Genomic DNA, 17941 nt, shown 5'->3' on the forward strand with positions numbered 1-17941 from the left:
GGGGACGCAGGGGCCGCCCTCCCCACGCACGCCGCCGCGCCGCCGGGCGGGCGGGGGTCCGGCTGCCGGGGAGGGGCCGCGGAGGGGCCCGGGGAGCCCCCGGCTGCCCCGCTCAGCCCGGCCCGGCGCCGCGGTGCTGGGCGCTCCGCGGGGGGCGCGTGCCAGCCATCCCCCTGCCGCGCGCGCGGCGGCGGCTCCCGCGCCCGGGAGAACCCGATCCTCGCGCCACGGGGCGGGGAGGCGGTGGGGATGGGGGGGGAACGAGGGGCGGCCGCCGCGCATGCGCAGTGCGGCGCGGCGCCGGCCATATAAGGGGGCGGCGGGGCAGCAGCGGGAGAGCGGTGAGGCGGCTGGTGGCAGCGGAGCGGAGGAGAGCGGAGCGCAGCGCAGCGCAGGGACAAGGCCCCCAGCCGACTTACCGCCGTCTAGCCGCCGACCCCGAGCCGTCGCCCCGCCGAGCCTCCTCCCCGACCCCGAGCCGTCGCCATGGTGAAGAGTGTGGGCAGCCTGGTGAGTCCGTTAGGCGCGTGGCGGCCGTTGGCGCAGCGCGGGGCCGGCCTTGCCCCCCTCTGCCGGCCCGGCGGCCCCGCCGCGCAGGTGGCTCTGGCGGGCGGGCGGCCTCTGCCGAGGGTAGCGTGTTTCTGCCTCCGCTTTGGGCGTGGCGGCCGCCGTTCCCGGGCGGCGCGGCCCCGTCCCTTCGCCGTGAGAGGGGACGGGAGGGCGGCGAGGTGAGCATCGCTTCGCCGGCGGGAGGGGAGGGAGCGGCCTGCTGGGCCGCCTGCGGCGCTCTGGCCGCTGGGAGAAGCTCCGGCGAACAGGTGCCCCCCTCGGGCCGCCGTGGACCTCGGTGAGGCCTTGGCCCGCGGAGCCTGGCGGCTGGGAGGCCGTGTGTGCCCGGGACGCAGTCTGGGTTCAGGGCCTGCCCGGGCAGGGGGAGCCTGCTTCACCGCTGCAGCGGGGAAAGGGGGAAAGTGAAGGGAGGACTCGCTTAGAGCAAGGGGAGGGAACAAATAAGTGTACGAGCTAAGGCTTCAGATAGTCGGAATGAAAAGGAAGATGTCATTTCATATTATGACAGGTTGTTGCTTATCTCCCTTTAAAATCTTAAGGAAATGTCATGTTTAATTTCTCAGACTGATAACAGGGTACTACGGTACCCTAATCTAGAAGTCCCGGCTTGCCTTACATACTGCCAGTGTGTAGGGGACCAGACAGCTTTCTCAGTAGAGACTGGCCTAAGTACTAGTGTGTTTCTGGGTAGGAGTTAATGGAAAACATGAATCCAGTTTTCTTGACTTGAAAGGAATTACTAGAGCCCATTCCTGTACTTAAATAACAGGAGTTGCTAGCTTAAGAAGTATTTCCCTTGTTATGGTGCTGTCTGACTTGTTCAGTACGCTAATGCACCACCTCATTGTTTGGATGGTTCTGTGAATACAAACACATCTGTGGCTTTGTGATACAGAATAGTAATAAAGCCTAGACCAACACATGGAGAATACTCTGCTGGTGATGAAATAGTATGTGGTCTTGTGCACAGCAGCTGATGTGGTTGATAGACAGCAATAGAGTATTTGTTAGCTGTAACTTATGAACCCAAATCTCCAGAAATATTTTCTGTGCAAACTTAGTGAGCTGTTCATTTCAGGAAAGATCCTGTTGGGCATTTTGAACTTGAAATTTGGTTGAAGTGTCAATTTGATCTGATTGTGAGGGGCCTGCGAGTGATGCTGTATGGCATCCCAGTTTGTCTTCTAGGCTATGCTCTTCTATAGTCAGTTCACTGTATAAAAAAAAGTATAGCAGGCTTCCCCCGTTGGACTGCTAAGGTGTTAACATCTGACACGTGAGCATACTAATTCTTGTGACCACAGCTTAAATACCTGTGATGGCAGAAAGCTCTCTAAAGCTAAGAGGGACAAATGCCTTATCATTCAGGTCCTGGAGGGGGAATGGTGTGTAAGTTCAACCTGAAATTCTTATTCTGGTTTGCATCTCTCCCCCTTCACCCTTCTCCGTTTACGGAGGGACAGAAGGGGCAAACTTTTTGAGTAAGGCTTGAGGTTTTTGGTATAGGCTGGAACAGCTTAAAAATGGAGAGCCAAGAAACCTGGCTTTGGAGTAACAGCTTACTCTAACTTAAGTGGACTGAGCTTCCACTATCCTCCCAGCTATGAGTGCTGATTAATAGTCTGCTGTAGTTAAAGCTCGGTGTTGTTGCTCATCTGTGGAGAACATGGACTCAACAGTCATGCTGCCATCAAGATGTTAACATCAGCAACACTCAGAGTATTCAGGTACAGTGCAACTGGGATTTCTGGATTAATTCTGTTTTTCAGTAAAGCAGATTTGTATTCCTCTGATATGAAGAGGAAAACCCCTTCTTCCACTACCTGCAAAAGCTTCTGTGAGTGACATCTGTAAAACAATGTGAATGTGACAGCTAGCTAGATGTGGCCCCTTTCCTAACACACCTCTTCAGAAACTGACTAGCTTCTGAAGAATAGGTGCTTTCAGGGTGCTTTACTGGTCCATCTCAGGTCCCTGCTCGTGGACAGAAGGAGCAGTACTTTGGTCAGTTTAGGTATGTGGTCTTGAGATGGGTGACTCATGTAACTTGTACCAGGATTTGACTATGGGACATAATGCCTTTTATAGCAGAAGCTAATGGGGTGTATAAACTGTAAAAAAGCTGGTGTTGCCAAAGCTTTCCTCCTCACTCTAGCTGCCTCTATTTGAGTCAAAGCAAATATTGAAAACTTGCAGCTTCAGATGCAGATGATAGTTTTAGAAGTGGTGTCTGCTAGGGAGTTCAGGCAGTTGAACTTTCAGTCTGTTTATGCTAGCTTCTGTATTAAAAAAAAAAACCAAACCACTACATTATGTAGTAACCATTGGCAGTCAGCTGATGACTGGGTTAATCCAAGTTCAAGGGTGACTTGATATGTGTTGGAAATCATGTTTACAACTAAGGTGCACACCATCTGGCAGATTTGATTAAAGCTATCTTATCTATTGCTGAGAGCAGTAGACTCCTTTCAGCACTGTCTGTGGTCAGTAGCCTCCATTTTGAGGTATTACATGGTGCTATGAATCCCTGCTGCACTAGAAGCTTTCATTACTAGAGCCTTTTCTCTTACTTGGGAAACAGAGGCCTGATACCAATCTACTTGTTGACTGCAGCATGTGCTTTTCTGCTGGAGGACAATACAAGCAAAATGAGGTCTTGCATGTGCTTGGGGAGGCTGTAGTTAAAAAAACCAAACCCCACAACAAAGAACTCCCAACTGGTCAGAGGTTTTCCCCAGTAAGGTGCTACCTGAAGAAAATTTTGGTTAATGAAGTTGTAAGATCCTCTAATAGTGTGACCAAATGGTCTTGTGGTGGGAGGTTCCCCTTCTGTTAACAAAGGTTATTTGGTTTTTAGATGAAAGCTTGTCACTTCACTGTTAATACGAAAGGCAACTATGGAATTCAATCAGACAGGTCGAGTAGCTTGTTTTGCCCCCACTACTGTCTTCCTTCCTCCAGGGAGATTAAGCTTTCTGGGAAAACTTTCAGGACTTCTCCCTAGTCCAATATCTTTTAACTTGCAAGAGTAAGCACCTTTGGACTTAAAAGGTGCATCTCTTTTCACTCTCCCACACCAATTTTAGCTGATACTAGAGATGACTCGCAGGGTAACACCTGATTGTAGTCAGGACCAGGTCTCCAGTGGTGTATGGTGTGTGACCAACTGTAGATATGCTTTCCCACTTTCCCCTTGTTCTGTGCAACAGCAAACCTGAGGTGTGTGGCCATATGACAAACACACCCCAGGGCTGGACATCCTTTTGCAGAATACAGTAATTATGCAGCTGGAAAGAAGACTTAAGGGTAAGAAGAAGATGGTCTAACTGGCAGGTGCAGGAAGTGGAATCAGTAAAGAGCTGGTGATGTTACAATGCAGGGGTGTGAGAACCTATACCAAAAACCAAGCCGTAGGATTTGAAGGTGGAGAAGAGTGAGGCTTGACTGAGGAACTTGTGGTGTAAGTAGTTGCAGGGAGCAGCTAGCATGGACTGCTGCGTACAGGGACACTGAACTTTGTTGGTGGGAATGGGGTACTCTTGGGATTGGGGTGCAGGAATGCATACTGTGTCAGTACAGGAGTGGGGGAATGTGGAGAAGCTGTAAAACTTAACTGTTCCCATCTCTTTCAGACTGAGAGTAGGTGGTGTGGAGTGTTAGCTACTGGTCTTACAGCAGAGTAGACTCTGTGAATATCCAAGATGCAAGGATGGAAGAACTGAACATGTGGAGGCTGCACTTCTGAATGAAGATAGCTACATTGGGAGGGGAAATGTCTTATCAACAGGGAGATGTAATGCCAGGTGTATTTGAGGTTACAGGAACTGATGAAGACTTTCACATAGGTTTATACATAAGAATGCTGGTGCAGGACCCTCTGCTTGCTTCTTAAATATACTTGTGACCAGCTTGACTGTGTGCACTCTTGGCTTCACCTGCATAGCATTTTCTAATGGTGGGGAATAGCTTACTAGAATCAAGTCTCAGCTTACTGTGGCTGATTGTGGAAGCTGGCATTAGTTAACTCCTGCACTGTACAACCAACTACTGTATACATGTGGCTGTAACCATATTGCTTTCAGTTAGCTGTTGCTGACAGAACTGTAATGTTCTGGTCTGTTAAGCTGGGGAGAATAAAGCAGCTTTCTTTTATGTGCATAATCTGAAATGAAGTCTAAATTAACAGCTCTCCTGAAGCTTGCATTGCAATGAGAGTGAAGTTCAGGAATGTTGAAGTGGCTTGTACTTGCTTTGGAAAAGAAACTGTCAAGAAGTAGCTGATTAGCATTTTCTGTTTCTGCCAGAGATGCTTGTTTGCCTCTTGCTAGCATACAAGTATTTATTGCTTTTAATGTCCTTCAGTTCTGCTAAAACATTTACTTTTTGACCTGAAAGCATGGTTAATGGCATGTAAGGAGCTCTAAATTCCGAATAACATTGTCCAAAAATGATTGGTATGACTAAGTGCAACTGACTCAAAGCTCTAAATAAGTATGGGGTTTTACTTGTGTAGTCTATATGTGTAGCATTGCTTTGGCTAGTGATATTACATGTCAATTCACTTGGAAAAATAAGTAAAATAACTATCCTGTGAGGTTGCTTTAGAAAACATGCTGTAGAGTAAACCACACAACATCATTTAGATGTTAGCCATTGATCGGAAAAGGCATCAAACTGGAGGAGTGTACAAAGGTTTGTCTTTTTCGAATTCTGCAGAGGAAAATGTGTCCCAGAAGAAAATGGAAGTCTTCCTGCCAAGGCAGAAATGAGAAAATGGATTATTAAAAACCATAAGGATCACAGTCAGGGGGTAGCACTAAACAGAGCTGCCAGAGTTGAGGATTGTAGGATAAATGAATTTCTAGCTTGCGTTTCCACAATTCATTGAGTTGGTGACTGAGCATTGTGATCTTTCCTAATTGAAGAGTTGTAAGACACTAGCTGATGCTAGCACTGATGAAAGCAGTTCATACTGCAGCTCTTATATGATGATACAAATACCCCAGTTAAGTGAAGTATTTAAAGAGCTGACATAATGGTTAGTGTATTAAGGCTGAGAGCAAGCTAGCTTTGGGATTAGTCTAAATGGTTTCAGAGGTTTCAGTCTAAAAGGAGGGAGAAAATCATTAATGTGTTCAATTCTTTTTTTATAGCCTGAATTTGAGGCAGAACTGAAATCTGCTGGTGAGAAGCTTATAGTAGTTGATTTCTCTGCTACATGGTGTGGACCATGCAAAATGATCAAGCCCTTTTTCCATGTAAGTAGCCTTCCTGATTTTATTGGCAACTGTGTTAAAGTATACACAAATGTTTTTGTGCTGCTTGATGATAATATGGAGGAAACTTCCTTTTGCCACATGTGATTGCCAGCATTTTCTGGAAAAGGGAGAAGTCACAGAACTATCTACTTCGATACTATTGAGTGAAATATATTGACCTTTTATATAGCTGGGAGCTCAAATGTGGTTTAACTTCTGCTGTTCTAATGCTTAAATGCATCTCAGGTCTATAGGGACCTAACAGCTGCATTGTCTCAAGAGGTGGGGTATAGAGTGGAAACACTGCTTATCCTTCTGTACACAGTTATTGTAATCATTCCACCTGTGTTTAGGTGGCAATGTTATCTCCTGGTAAAGTACGAGATAAGCTGTAGCATCTTTTGGTGATCAGCTTAAGGCTGTAAGAGAAGGCCTTTCACCTATGTCTTGGGATATTTGAGTCTTCTCTGTGGGGAGTATGTTTGAACAAGTTTCAACAGACTTCCAAGTATTGGAGCAGAAAATAAAACTTTTGCTCTGGTCAGTAAAAGAGCTGCTTTAAGGTAACAAGGCAAGTTTCATGGGGGGGGGTAGACAGCACCAACCTTACAATTTACATGAATGTGTCATCTTTTAAAAGAAAGCTTTCCTGGAACACTAACTGCATAGTTTTTTATTTCATTCTAGAGTTTGTGTGAGAAGTATGGTGATGTGGTGTTCATTGAAGTTGATGTGGATGATGCCCAGGTATGGTCCAGAGTAATGCTGAGAGAGGGCAGCTAATGAGTTCAGCACAAGTGACAATGAAGAACTTTTTAAAATGTCCTTGCAGATACTGAAACAAGATGAGGAATTACTTCAACTTTGAGAAGCAGAGATAGGGGTTTACCACTTACACTGGAAAGAATGAATTTTTAGAGGACATCTGAACAGAGCAAACTACCTTGGTTATCTGCACACTTGAAGCCCTATGGCACGTGTTAGATAACTTGGGAACACTGACCATCTACTTTGGGAGGGAGTGTTAGTCTAAGGCCTTAAGCTGCTTTGATGCAATCTTCTCCAAAACTAATGGCTCACCACTGTCTGGTGATCAGTCTGGTCTCTCAACTGCGCTTGGCACTGTTTCTTCTTTCATGTCTCAAATCAAGTGCAATAATGTCTGCTGTATAGCAGTTCTAGCAGTGTCACATAGGTACTTGAACAATGTCAGGTTGAAACACACAGTGCTGCTGTAGGATTCTTGAGCCTTACAAATAGTGATCTCCGTTTTGATGCAGAGGTCTGTATTTTTTCCCCAAACACAGAGTACAGGTATAATAAATGTGGTTTTGCTGTTGCATGAATTAAATACTGAAGGGAGGATCTTTCAGGCTTACTTCAGGGAGATGTTAACACTGCACTGTTTTTGCTAGTGATGGACTACCAGAAGTGCTTTTGTTTCATTTTGAGCAGTAATGGCTTTGCCCTATCACCTAAACAAAAGGCAGCTAGTGGATTCTAAATTTAACATCCTTCAGACATGCATAGCTGAGAATTGTTTTCTGTCTTCCAGGATGTTGCTACACACTGCGATGTGAAGTGCATGCCAACATTCCAGTTCTACAAGAATGGAAAGAAGGTAGGCTCTGCTCTCTTGGAGCAGGCAAGCTAAACACTTGAAAGAAGATTGGTAATGTTAGACTACGTAGCCTTGCTTTCTCATGACAATGTGTCTAGGGCATCACTGGCATTAAGACACTCCTGAAAGCGAGCAAGTTCATCTTAGTGCCTCAGCAAATGTAACATGGACCAGCAGTTAACCAACAAAGCAAACCTTATTGTTCACAGGTAGTGAACTGAGTTAGTGTTACAGGTCAGTCTTACAGGGAGAGCTTCATGAGAGATTAGTGGGGTTAGATGTCTGGGTTAAGACTGCTAGTCTACCTAGCACCCTACTTCTTACTGGTCTTGGTTAGTATTTGTTCTCTGGATGCAGCTCATGTTCCAGCAGAGACATGACTGTATGTGCCTATGGAATCCCACCCAAACAGAAGTCTCAAAGATGTGGTTGAATATACACACAGCTGAAACAACTGCTTGGATGCTTTTACATAGAGGCTGTGTTACCTGTGGAGATCCTGTCCCTGTCAGGACTGAACAGATCTCTTGTGCCTGCTCATCCAAGAGGTGGATGAGATGGGATGCAGACCATGCTCTGACGACATAGTGGGCTGCCTGTGCAGGGTAGTTGTGAATGGCTGTCTGCCTGAACTAAAGAGTTGCTGAGCTAAATGTGTTATCTCAGGCTTTTAGTTTGCCAAGCAAGCTGAAGGTAGGCTTTTCTAAAGTAAAACAATGCCTGGATGGAAGTTTCATGGCTGAAGGCAGTGGAATTGAGCCTTGAAAAGTGAGTGTCAGATGTTGGGTGACCTTCAGTTCAATTCTGTATGGGGCCAAATCATGACTAATAATGAGCTTTTGACAGTTTTCTCAGGGTAAACTTCCACAGCTTCATAATGTAATTGGAAGAATTGTGATTGTGATGTGACAGTGTGTGAAGGTGACATGCTTAGCCCTGTTGTGTGGCACTTTATTTTGGGTGACCTTGGTAGTTTCCTGGACATATGAGTATCAAGCAAGCAATTTCATGGCCTGTAGTGTAGTCTGCTCTGTACTTTGCATCCCTGTAGGTATTAGAAGACAGAGCTGCTGTTTTTGAAAAATGAATGTTGCCTTGTCTTTCTGCTGTGTAAATTGCAACAAGGACAGTTCTCACAGGAGAAGCCAGGCTCAGGGAGAGGTCATTTGGAGCAATCCTTCCAGAATTTGATTTTTAAGAGTCCTGAGCAATGCAAGGTAGCTTTGAGCTACTTCTGCTGTGTGGTGACCTCGAGTCTTTTCAAGCCTGTATTTTGAGTCTTATACAGCATTGGTTCAGGATCGATTGTCTTTTCCCTTGTTTTATGTGTAGAAAGCCCCAGCAATGGTAGGCTGGAAGTGATTCTTGATAGACTCTTGTCCCAGTTTTTGCATGACTTGAGTGGAAGGTGAATAGATGAACATCTGCAAAATACTCCCTCTTATTGGGGTGAAAAAATCTTAGTTGTAGTAGAGTTGAATAGGTGTATATGTGTCTGGATGCTATGCAACTAATGTTATGAAGCATTGAATGCAACAGTTCTAAAAATAAATCTCTCTTTACAGGTACAGGAGTTCTCTGGGGCCAATAAAGAGAAGCTTGAAGAGACCATTAAAAGTCTAGTCTAATATCCAGCCATGGAGACATTGAAGCATGACTGCTTCAGCTAAATTATAGCCTGTAACTTTTCTACTTAAAAATCTAAACAGGCTAGCTAGGTTACATGGTGGAAACTATAATCTTGATCTATGTACATGAGTACAATAAAGTGTGAATTCTTCACTTTGGGATATTGCCCTGTGTTTGAAAATGTGAGGAAGTTTGAAATGTCATCAAGGCATCAGTTCTTGCTGTGTTAAAGGAGTACTCTCTGGATACAAGGACTCCTGTCAAATGCAACCTGATCTATTACTGGGTTATTGCTGGGGGTGGAAAATTGTGTTGCATGGGATAGCAATGACAGTTGCTTTAGGAGAAGTCTGCTGCCACCTCACTCAGGTGGTGGTCACCAGGCTGCAATCTGAAGAGTGGCAGTCTGGCCTGCAGATACAGCAAGGGGAGTTCAGGAGTTGTAAAAAGAGGGTAGTCACTGGGTGGAATAGGTTCTTTCTTTTGTTACCTCTTTTTAGCTAAAGATTCTTTTAAAATTTGTCAAGCTTCATTTTAGACTTCAAAGCTAAGACTTGGCTGTGTATTAAACATCAGATCATAATACCAACCCTACCATGGAAGTGTAAGACAGGACTTGGAGCTGCTGCCTTTTTGCCTTTGCAGTTTTGCCTTGCCATTGGTGTACCTTCTGGTTCTGTTAGTAGCAAAGTACGTTTAGTCTCTGGCTTGGGCTGCTTTATTCCTAGGCAATAGCCTGGAACGAATGACTGAAGAGCTAAAACTCAGTGTCCTAAGCCCAAGGTAATTTAGATTTATGTATTCTTGCATCTTCATTTGACTGCAGCATTGCATTTGTAGAGCATGCTGGACAGTAAACTGGACTCTGCAGTCCTCCAAACTGGCATTGGGTTGTCTAGGTGAATGCTGACCTACCAGCCTCTGCATACCATTCAACTACTCTTCCCAGAGTTACCAAGGAGAGCTGCTGTGTTTTTCCACCATATCAAAATGGCTTTCTTGCTGGCTTGGGTGTTGTCCTGGATTAAGAATTCAGTAAATAAGGAAGCAGGGCTGTAGCTAGCAGCTATGCCTAATGCTCTGGTTAGGGCTAGGTGAGCTGTGCTGCTCACTGAGTATCACTGATGGAAAAGCAAGACTTCCTGCTACATAGACAGACAATGTGGAATGGGTGAGCCTCTTGGCTTTGTGGTAGGGAGCTCATGTGTGACTCAGCCTTACACTCATTTCACAAGCATGCATGAATTTCCTGGCTTTTGAGGACTGGGGGCCTTCAACAGCTTGCTGCATATGTTCCCTATTTGAAACAAGACTTTCCTAGTCCAAGAAGTGACCGCACCCTTTAGTTGAGGATGAGCCATCAAGGATCTTCTTGGATGTAAGCTCTGGGTTGTGATTATGCAATGAGAAGGACATGCAAAATGTTTTCTGTGCAGCTCTGGCTATTTGACTCAGAGGAGTGCAGCTGTGTGTTTAAAAGCCTGTTCACACAGGTAAAGTAGGAAACCACTACCCCAAGTGGTGCCACAGACAGACTTGTGGGGAGAGAACAGAATGAAGCTGGAGCAAGAATGCACCATGAACATCACACCATCCGCAAACAAGTGTTGCTTTTAAAAACACTTCCTGGGTGGCCTGCTTATTCCCTCTGGGCAGTAGCCAGGAGCAAGAAAGGTTTTGAAAATCCCTGGTGAAAAGTCCAGGTGAAGTTCAGTAGGAGCCCCTAAAATCCAGCCTCATCTCTAAAAAATAAGGAAGCTAAGATGTGCTGCAAGGTACAGTATTTCAGTTGAGGTGAGGTCAGGTTGTTACCTATTGCAGCAGGGGAAAGGTGCAGCTCATGTGAAATGCTGCTTGTGTGTTGAGTTTGACTTAATGCTTTGTTTACTCCCTTAATAATATTTGATGTTGCAATAGCCTTGAAAGATCCAGGTGACAAAGAAGTGACTGGAAATTCAAGATAGGATTGGGAAAGATCAGAAAGGCTGGGATAACTCTTGTGCTGAAACCAGGGGTGCAAAGCAGTTCCTGGAAGTGCAGTGAGTCTTCAGCTTCCTGTGGTGCAGTGTCTTCCTGTTCTGAGAACTGGCATGTAGGCATAGTGTGAGGAAAACAACTTGCATAGCCTTATTTGAAAGGAGGTGTTCTTTAAGGCTTGGCTGTTGAGGAGTATGCAGTGGGAATCTGTGTGTTAGGTAAGCTTTCCCTTTAAAGGAACCAGCAAGCACATTCTCTTCAAATGCATAGTTATTTCAGGATTTGAGTGTTTGGAGTTGGTCCTTGTCATTACAGGTGATGGAAAGCAAAGCCTATGGGTTATACCCAGCTGAGGTGTAAGGAGTGTCTGTTCCTATAGCGGCAGTGCCCCTGCTGGGAGGAAAGTATCCCAGTTCAGGACAGGAACTAGACTGAGTCTTCTAACAGGAGAGAACATGGGGTTTCAGCCTTTTACAAAGCCTAGATATAGCAAATAAATGTTTTGCCCTAAATGGAATGGGTACCAGCAGCCCTGCTAAAAGCATGGACCACATGCCCTGCCACATGGGTATTAAGTAATACCCTGGAGAGCTCAGTGGGTGCATTTTTTGCTTGCTTGTTTTTCATGTGTAGGAGTGAAACCAGTATTACCGTATGCCAGACAGTAGTGCAGCAGAGTCACTCTCATTGCACTCTGATCTGCTGTTTGCATGAGCAGAACTGACTGCTTTGATCCAGTGATCTGAAAAGATGCCTTTAGGAGGAAAGTGGTGGATGGCCAACTGGCTTGAATGTTCGGAAGCAACTTGATGTACATGGCAGAGAAGAAACAACATATAAAGGTTTCTTCTGGGAGTAAGGACTTCAGGAAGAAGTTCTCCTCCCCTCAGGTAATGACTGTGGTCTGTTTTCGTTTGGCTATGAAATAGCTGGGATCTGTGCCTTGCTGTCAAACCAGTAGAGCAAGATGTTTTTGTCTGCAGGCCTGTTACATGGCTTGCTTTCTTATAGTGGGCTGGCCAACAGGAAGAGAAGTACTTCCTTAAGCACAGCAATTGGAACACGTGGCTGAAATAACTATGCTTAATGAGAGAGGACTAACTATCATGAGAGGGAGGGCCAAGGGGTCATGGTGAGTGGACAAGGAAACTGTGCGTAATTAGATTGCAGTGAAATAGTGACACTCCTTAACTCATCTATGTGTTCTGAAACTGCTGTCATGCACTTGGGGAAGGATTCTCTTAACCTTCCACATCTTCTTTTGCAGCAGCCAAACTTCTACTCCAGTTAACCATCTGCTTTTCATTCTTTCCTTGACCTGAATGAAGTTAGACTTGGATTTCCCCCCCAGAATGATTCCAGTAAGAGTATTTGTAATTATTCTAATGTTTAAATTCTTACTGTTCATCAAATTCATCAAAATTAGGTGGATCTAGCAAGGACAGAAAACAACTCTTACTGTTTTACCAATGTCAACAAACTGTGGCATAGCAGCTCCTCTGTGCTGTGCTCTGACATGCAACTCAGCCACCCAAGGAACTGGCTTGAGGAATATGCTGGTGAAATCCTTGCTAGACTAACTCTTGTAGTGCTGGTCCCTGAGCCTTGGCAAGGGGTGGGAGAGACTGATGGGTGGGTTGACCTTGGCTGGCTGCCAGGTGCCCACCAAGCCCCTCTTATCACTCCCCCTCCTCAGCAGCACAGGGGGAGAAAACGACAGAAAAGCTTGTGACCTTGAGATAAGGACAGGGAGATTGCTTGGCAGTTAGTCACAGGTGAAACAGACTCAACTTGGGGAAATTAATTTATTGCAGTTAAACAGAGTAGGATAATAAGAATTAAGAACAAATCTATAAACACCTTCCCCTACCTCTCCCTTCTTTCCAGGCTCAGTTTCACTCCTGACTCTTCCACCTCCCCACCCCTGAGCAGTGCAGGGGGATGGGGGTTGCAGTCAGTTTGTAATGTGTCATCTCTGCTGCTCTTTCCTCCTCCTGCTCTTCCCCTGCTCCAGTGTGGGGTCCATGGGATACAGTTCTTTGGGAATGGACTGTTCCAGTGTGGGTCCCCCATGGGCCACAGGTCCTGCCAGCAAACCTGCTCCTTTCCACAGGGCAGAAGTCCTGCTGGCAGCCAGTTCCGCTGTAGGTTGTCCATGGGCTGCAGCTTCCTTCGAGCACATCCACCTGCTCTGGTGTGGGGTCCTCCATGGGCTGCAGGTGGGTATCAGCTCTAGTGTGGACCTCCATGGGCTGCAGGGGACAGCCTGCCTCACCATGGTCTTCACCAGGGGCTGCAGGGGAATTTCTGCTCTGGTGCCTGCAGCTCCTCCTCCCCCTCCTTCACTGACCTGGGTGTCTGCAGGGTGGTTTTTCTCATGTACTCTTGTTTGTCTCTCCCTGCTGCTGTTGTGTAGCTTTTTTTACCCTTTCTCAAATATGTTATCACAGAGGGCTCAGCTTTGACCAGCAGCAGGTCCCTATTGGAGCTGGCTGTCACTGGCTCTGTCTCATGTGGTGGCAACTTCTGGTGTCTTCTCACAGAAGCCACCCCTGCAGCCCCCCCCAGACCTTCCCATGTAAACCTAATACATTGACATGCTGACACCAGGCAGTGCAGGACTAGAGGGCACCAGGCTTAGCAGGGGCCTGGCTGTGGCATGGAGTCTCTGCTCTTCATCTGAAGCAATAGCTGTATGCCAGCTCTACCCCAGCTGCTCAAACCTTTATCTGTAGGTCTTCCTCAGTCAGAAGGCCAAGCACAAAATGATGTCAGGAAGAAGAGTCTGATAAAGAGCTCTGGGGAGGCAGTGCGTGCTGTGCTCAGTTTAGCTGAGCGGAGGTTGAACTGTACTGTGGCATCGTTATTTTCAATGGACGTTTCATGCAGGTGAGAAGCATACCCAGCCAGATGCCTCCAGATTTGGTAAGGACCAACTACATGAGTTTGAGGAACTTGAAAAAGTCTTGTGGAGATGTCGGGGAAGCACATCCAGATGAAATGCAATTTTTCCTCCTCTGGAGAGGGAAAGCTGCAATGGTACAGGTTGGTAGATAGAGAAGGTGAAGAATGCATGGGAGCTGCATGAAGCCTCATCTCTACCTGCAGCTGGTGAAGACAAATCTGTGACAGATGCAAATCTCCACAAGGTGGCAGTGACTGCTTATGTTAATAGATACATCTATACACATGCTGGCTCTGGGAATGCCTTGTGTTTTTCCCTCTGACAGCACTGGGGTGATGGTGGTATCTGTAGGTAATGGGCTAGAGGAGAATGCATGGGGGGTGGGTTCCTGCTATCCAGGTGGCAGAATCTGCCTGGCCCCCAGTAACTGGAGCATCTGGGGTGGGGTGGATGTGGCAGAGGTGTGAACAGACTCCAGGGAGGTGGAGAAGGCAGGCATCAGGTCCAATGGCATCCACAGAGGAAAAGCTTTAGACCAGGCTTGGGTCATCTCCCCTCCACTTCAGTCAGTCCATGACACTTCCCCAGGGAAGCAATCAAGTCTGGTTTTTCACCTGTCTTTGCATCTGTTTCTAGTTCCCCTGAGAGAGGAGCCTGGAGGAAGAGCAAGGGCTGGCACCATGAATAGTCCTCGGGACTGTGAAGCCTGCTGATAAGGGAAATGCCGTGGTCAGTTTTAGCACCGTTTAGCAGGATGGCCCCAAAGGCTTTCAGCTTACTAGGAAGCAGAGCCCATGTTCAGCTAGTGATGGGGGGCTGAGGGTAGGGACAGGAGGCATCTCCCCACACCGTAGGTGATGGCCAGCAGCAAGCTAAGCTGTGAGGGACCTGTTTGGAGCAGATGCTGTCTAGCTGGATGGGGGTGTGAGAGATGAACAGCTACAGTCAGGGGTCGTGGGAGCAAGGTAAGAGCAAAGGATCTGAGGTATGTCTTGCTTGCTTTGATACAGGCTGGGGGTTTAAAGTTGGATTTGATTCAGCTGGGGAATGGTTCACAAGAGAGTGGATGCTGTGGCTGGGCTGTGTTGTCCTGACCCCTCCTGTGGGCACCCGCCCTGGAGGACCATGAGAGAAGCTCAGCAGGCAGCAATGCACTCCAGGAATAGCCCCTCAGTTTCAGCAACCCACAGCTCTGCAGCAATTCCCAGGGCTTCCTGAAGCCACCCTTGGTGTGGCACCCATGGTGCGCTCCTCGAGGCTGGTCCCCACTGTGTCCTGAGCTCAGGCAGGTTATTGCCACCAGCCCCAGCTTGAATTTGCTTAGGAACAGTGTTGTCCCAAAAATCGGGGTAAATCAATTGTAGAGCCCTACCCTATCTCCATAGGAACTTAGATAATGTACCTTTGTCTAATAAGCAGGATATGGCTGTTGAAAGAAGTGTAACTGATGTATTACTAGCCCAGTTAGTAAACCATGAAGAACCGCTTAGATCTGCCAAAAAAGTAGGAAACCAGGGGAAAGGTAATTCTGGCAGGGAGAGATCGTGGCCACCAACTCACAGACTACCTACCCCAATTATATCACTGACTCAAATGATGAAGTTGAAGAACAACTAAGGATGTGTACTAACTTACATCCAAGAAGAGATTTTAACCAATTATTTAATAGAAGAATACTGCATATGTGTGAGAAAGTTGAATATGTTAATATTTCATGTATAAGTAACTGTTACTTTGAAAGCTTGGTGTGCTGTCTTGGGACAGGCACCTGTATCTGTGCAAATATGCAATGAAATACCTCTGCTCTGTGTGTGTATTGGCATCTTGCACACCAGGTAAACAAACCCCAATTTTTGGGACAACAACAGGACACAAAAGCTGCAATATTTATGAGACTGGAACATCTCTAAGCTAGAGACTGTTTCATTTTGCACAGGCAAGCATAAGGCAGTGAGCGGTTAAACCCCTACTCTAGAAATAATATGTATAAATGAAGAACTATTTAGCCAACAGCTGAGGAAGCCTGCAGCTGTTTCCATTTAAGATTAAATAAACTCTTCTTCTAGCTCTCATACATTATATCCTCAATGAACTGGGATCCTAAACAGCCTTAGAAATCCTACTGTCAAGCCTACTTGCTAAGTGTAGCTTAGGTAGTGGCACAGATATGGCCATGTGGACTGGAGAAAAGCAGCAGATGAGAAAAGACCAGAGATGACTATCAACGCAGCCCCAGCTGCAGGGCCACTGAGGAGTGGGCACTGCGCCCTGGGCAGAGCTGACACCCTTTCCACCTTTGCAGATGCAAGCAATGGAGGACTGCTGCAGTGCCAAGGAGGACCTAGCCCCAGGCAATCCCTCACATACCTTCTAACAGCCAGTGGGGCCACCAAGAGCTTGCCCTTTCCCAGAAAGCCTTTAAGCTCAGCTGCAGAGTGATAATGCTTATTCACATAAGGGAGGGTGATGGCAGCCAGTGTTCGCTGCTCTCAGGCCTTGTGCAACTGGCTGGAGGACAGGTTGGACTGCCATGGTACTACCAATGCTCTACCTAAAAGTACATGGTCACGTATTGGCAGAAAGGGCCTACCCCAGCAACACACAGCTGCGCCTTTGCTCTCCGCTGGGCACTGGCACCTTGTTCAACTTTGCTACACTGATTGTACTCATAGTTTGCTTCACTAGCAGGGAGACATACAGAGTTTGTGTGACCTTCGCCTACCTTGTGCCACTGACACATGCCCATGACTGTCAAGAAAAAAAGTTCCTGTGTTTTTATTACTCCCTTTTTATTTTCATCAACACCTTCTGGAAAAATTGAGGAATCTCTCCATAAGCTTTAGAACTTCGAGGATGACAAACAACTGCAAGACTTCCAGACAGTGCCGGACAACAAGGGATATTATTGTCATTATTCACATGCTGGCAGCATTCCTGGTACGAAAGAGAAAACTTGGATTTTTCAGGAGGAAATAGCTATGTTCCCCAGTGAAGTTCAGATGTGGGGCAGGTTTGTGAGGGGTTTGCTTTTACAAAAAAAACTTATGTTTCGGGGGTAAAACAGCCTTGCAAAATTAGCTGCAGTTCATGGAGCATGAAATCTATACACAGATAGCGAGGGGAACATGCAGGTCAGTATATTATGAGAAAGCAGGCTGAACCAGAATTATTCTAACTGACAAATCTTTCCACAACTCTGACCAAGGGACAGGAACTCCATGCGGCTATTTTCAGTTCATTCCCAAATCACAACTTTACTTGAAACAAGACATCATGAATTCACTGGACTTAAAAACAATTCAGTATTTTAGGACTTGCAAGCCCTCTGAAAATTTCTCCATAAAAAACCGCCAACCAACAGCAGATATCTGCACAGTGGATCTGAAGCCTACTGACAACAAACTCCCTTTTCTGGTTTATGATTTTCCATGCTGTGCAGCAGTATTAATCCACAGATTTTTTTTCTCAGAGGCCAGTTGAAAACCACAGCACTGGAGCGAACACAAACTAGCAATTCTTTCTCCTCAGAAAACCCGATAGAGCAACCAGAACCTCTCCCCTGCTTGTGCCAAGATGCGTTATTTCCCCAGTGACCAGTCACCCTGTATTTCAGGACGTGTGTTTTGTTCACTCAGCAAGTCTCGGTTGATCTACATCTCAAGTAAGAGATCTCTTCTTGTTGACAGACAAAGCATCTAATCCTGGCACTGCGAAGACATTAAGGCCACTTAGGATCCCTCTTCACAGATCAACAATGAGACCTAAAAATTAACCAAGAAGTCCTCCACAATGGTTGAAGATGGATCACCATCACCTTCAATACCTGTCTGTATCCCGTACTGAGTAACAGGTTCTTCTGGGTTTTTCAATACATCTAAGATATTTATTGTTGCTAATCTGTGTGTCTCCTTTGCTTAGCACCATGTGGGTCCTGGACATCAATTTAACACAGCTAGGGCCAGCATATTGATCTTATCTTCC

General features: G+C 46.3%; 1 protein-coding gene across 1 annotated transcript; it reads left to right on the forward strand.

Annotated features, from left to right (window-relative positions):
• The first annotated feature begins 310 nt into the window (after positions 1-310).
• On the forward strand, positions 311-9236 carry LOC140651302 (thioredoxin). The gene is made up of 5 exons (XM_072860602.1): positions 311-510; positions 5724-5828; positions 6516-6575; positions 7384-7449; positions 9015-9236. The coding sequence occupies exons 1-5, from the start codon at positions 487-489 to the stop codon at positions 9075-9077; spliced, it is 318 nt and encodes a 105-aa protein (XP_072716703.1). The 5' UTR covers positions 311-486; the 3' UTR covers positions 9078-9236.
• The last annotated feature ends 8705 nt before the right edge of the window (positions 9237-17941 follow it).

This window comes from Ciconia boyciana, chromosome 4, assembly GCF_034638445.1.
Source record: "Ciconia boyciana chromosome 4, ASM3463844v1, whole genome shotgun sequence".
Lineage (NCBI taxonomy): Eukaryota > Metazoa > Chordata > Aves > Ciconiiformes > Ciconiidae > Ciconia > Ciconia boyciana.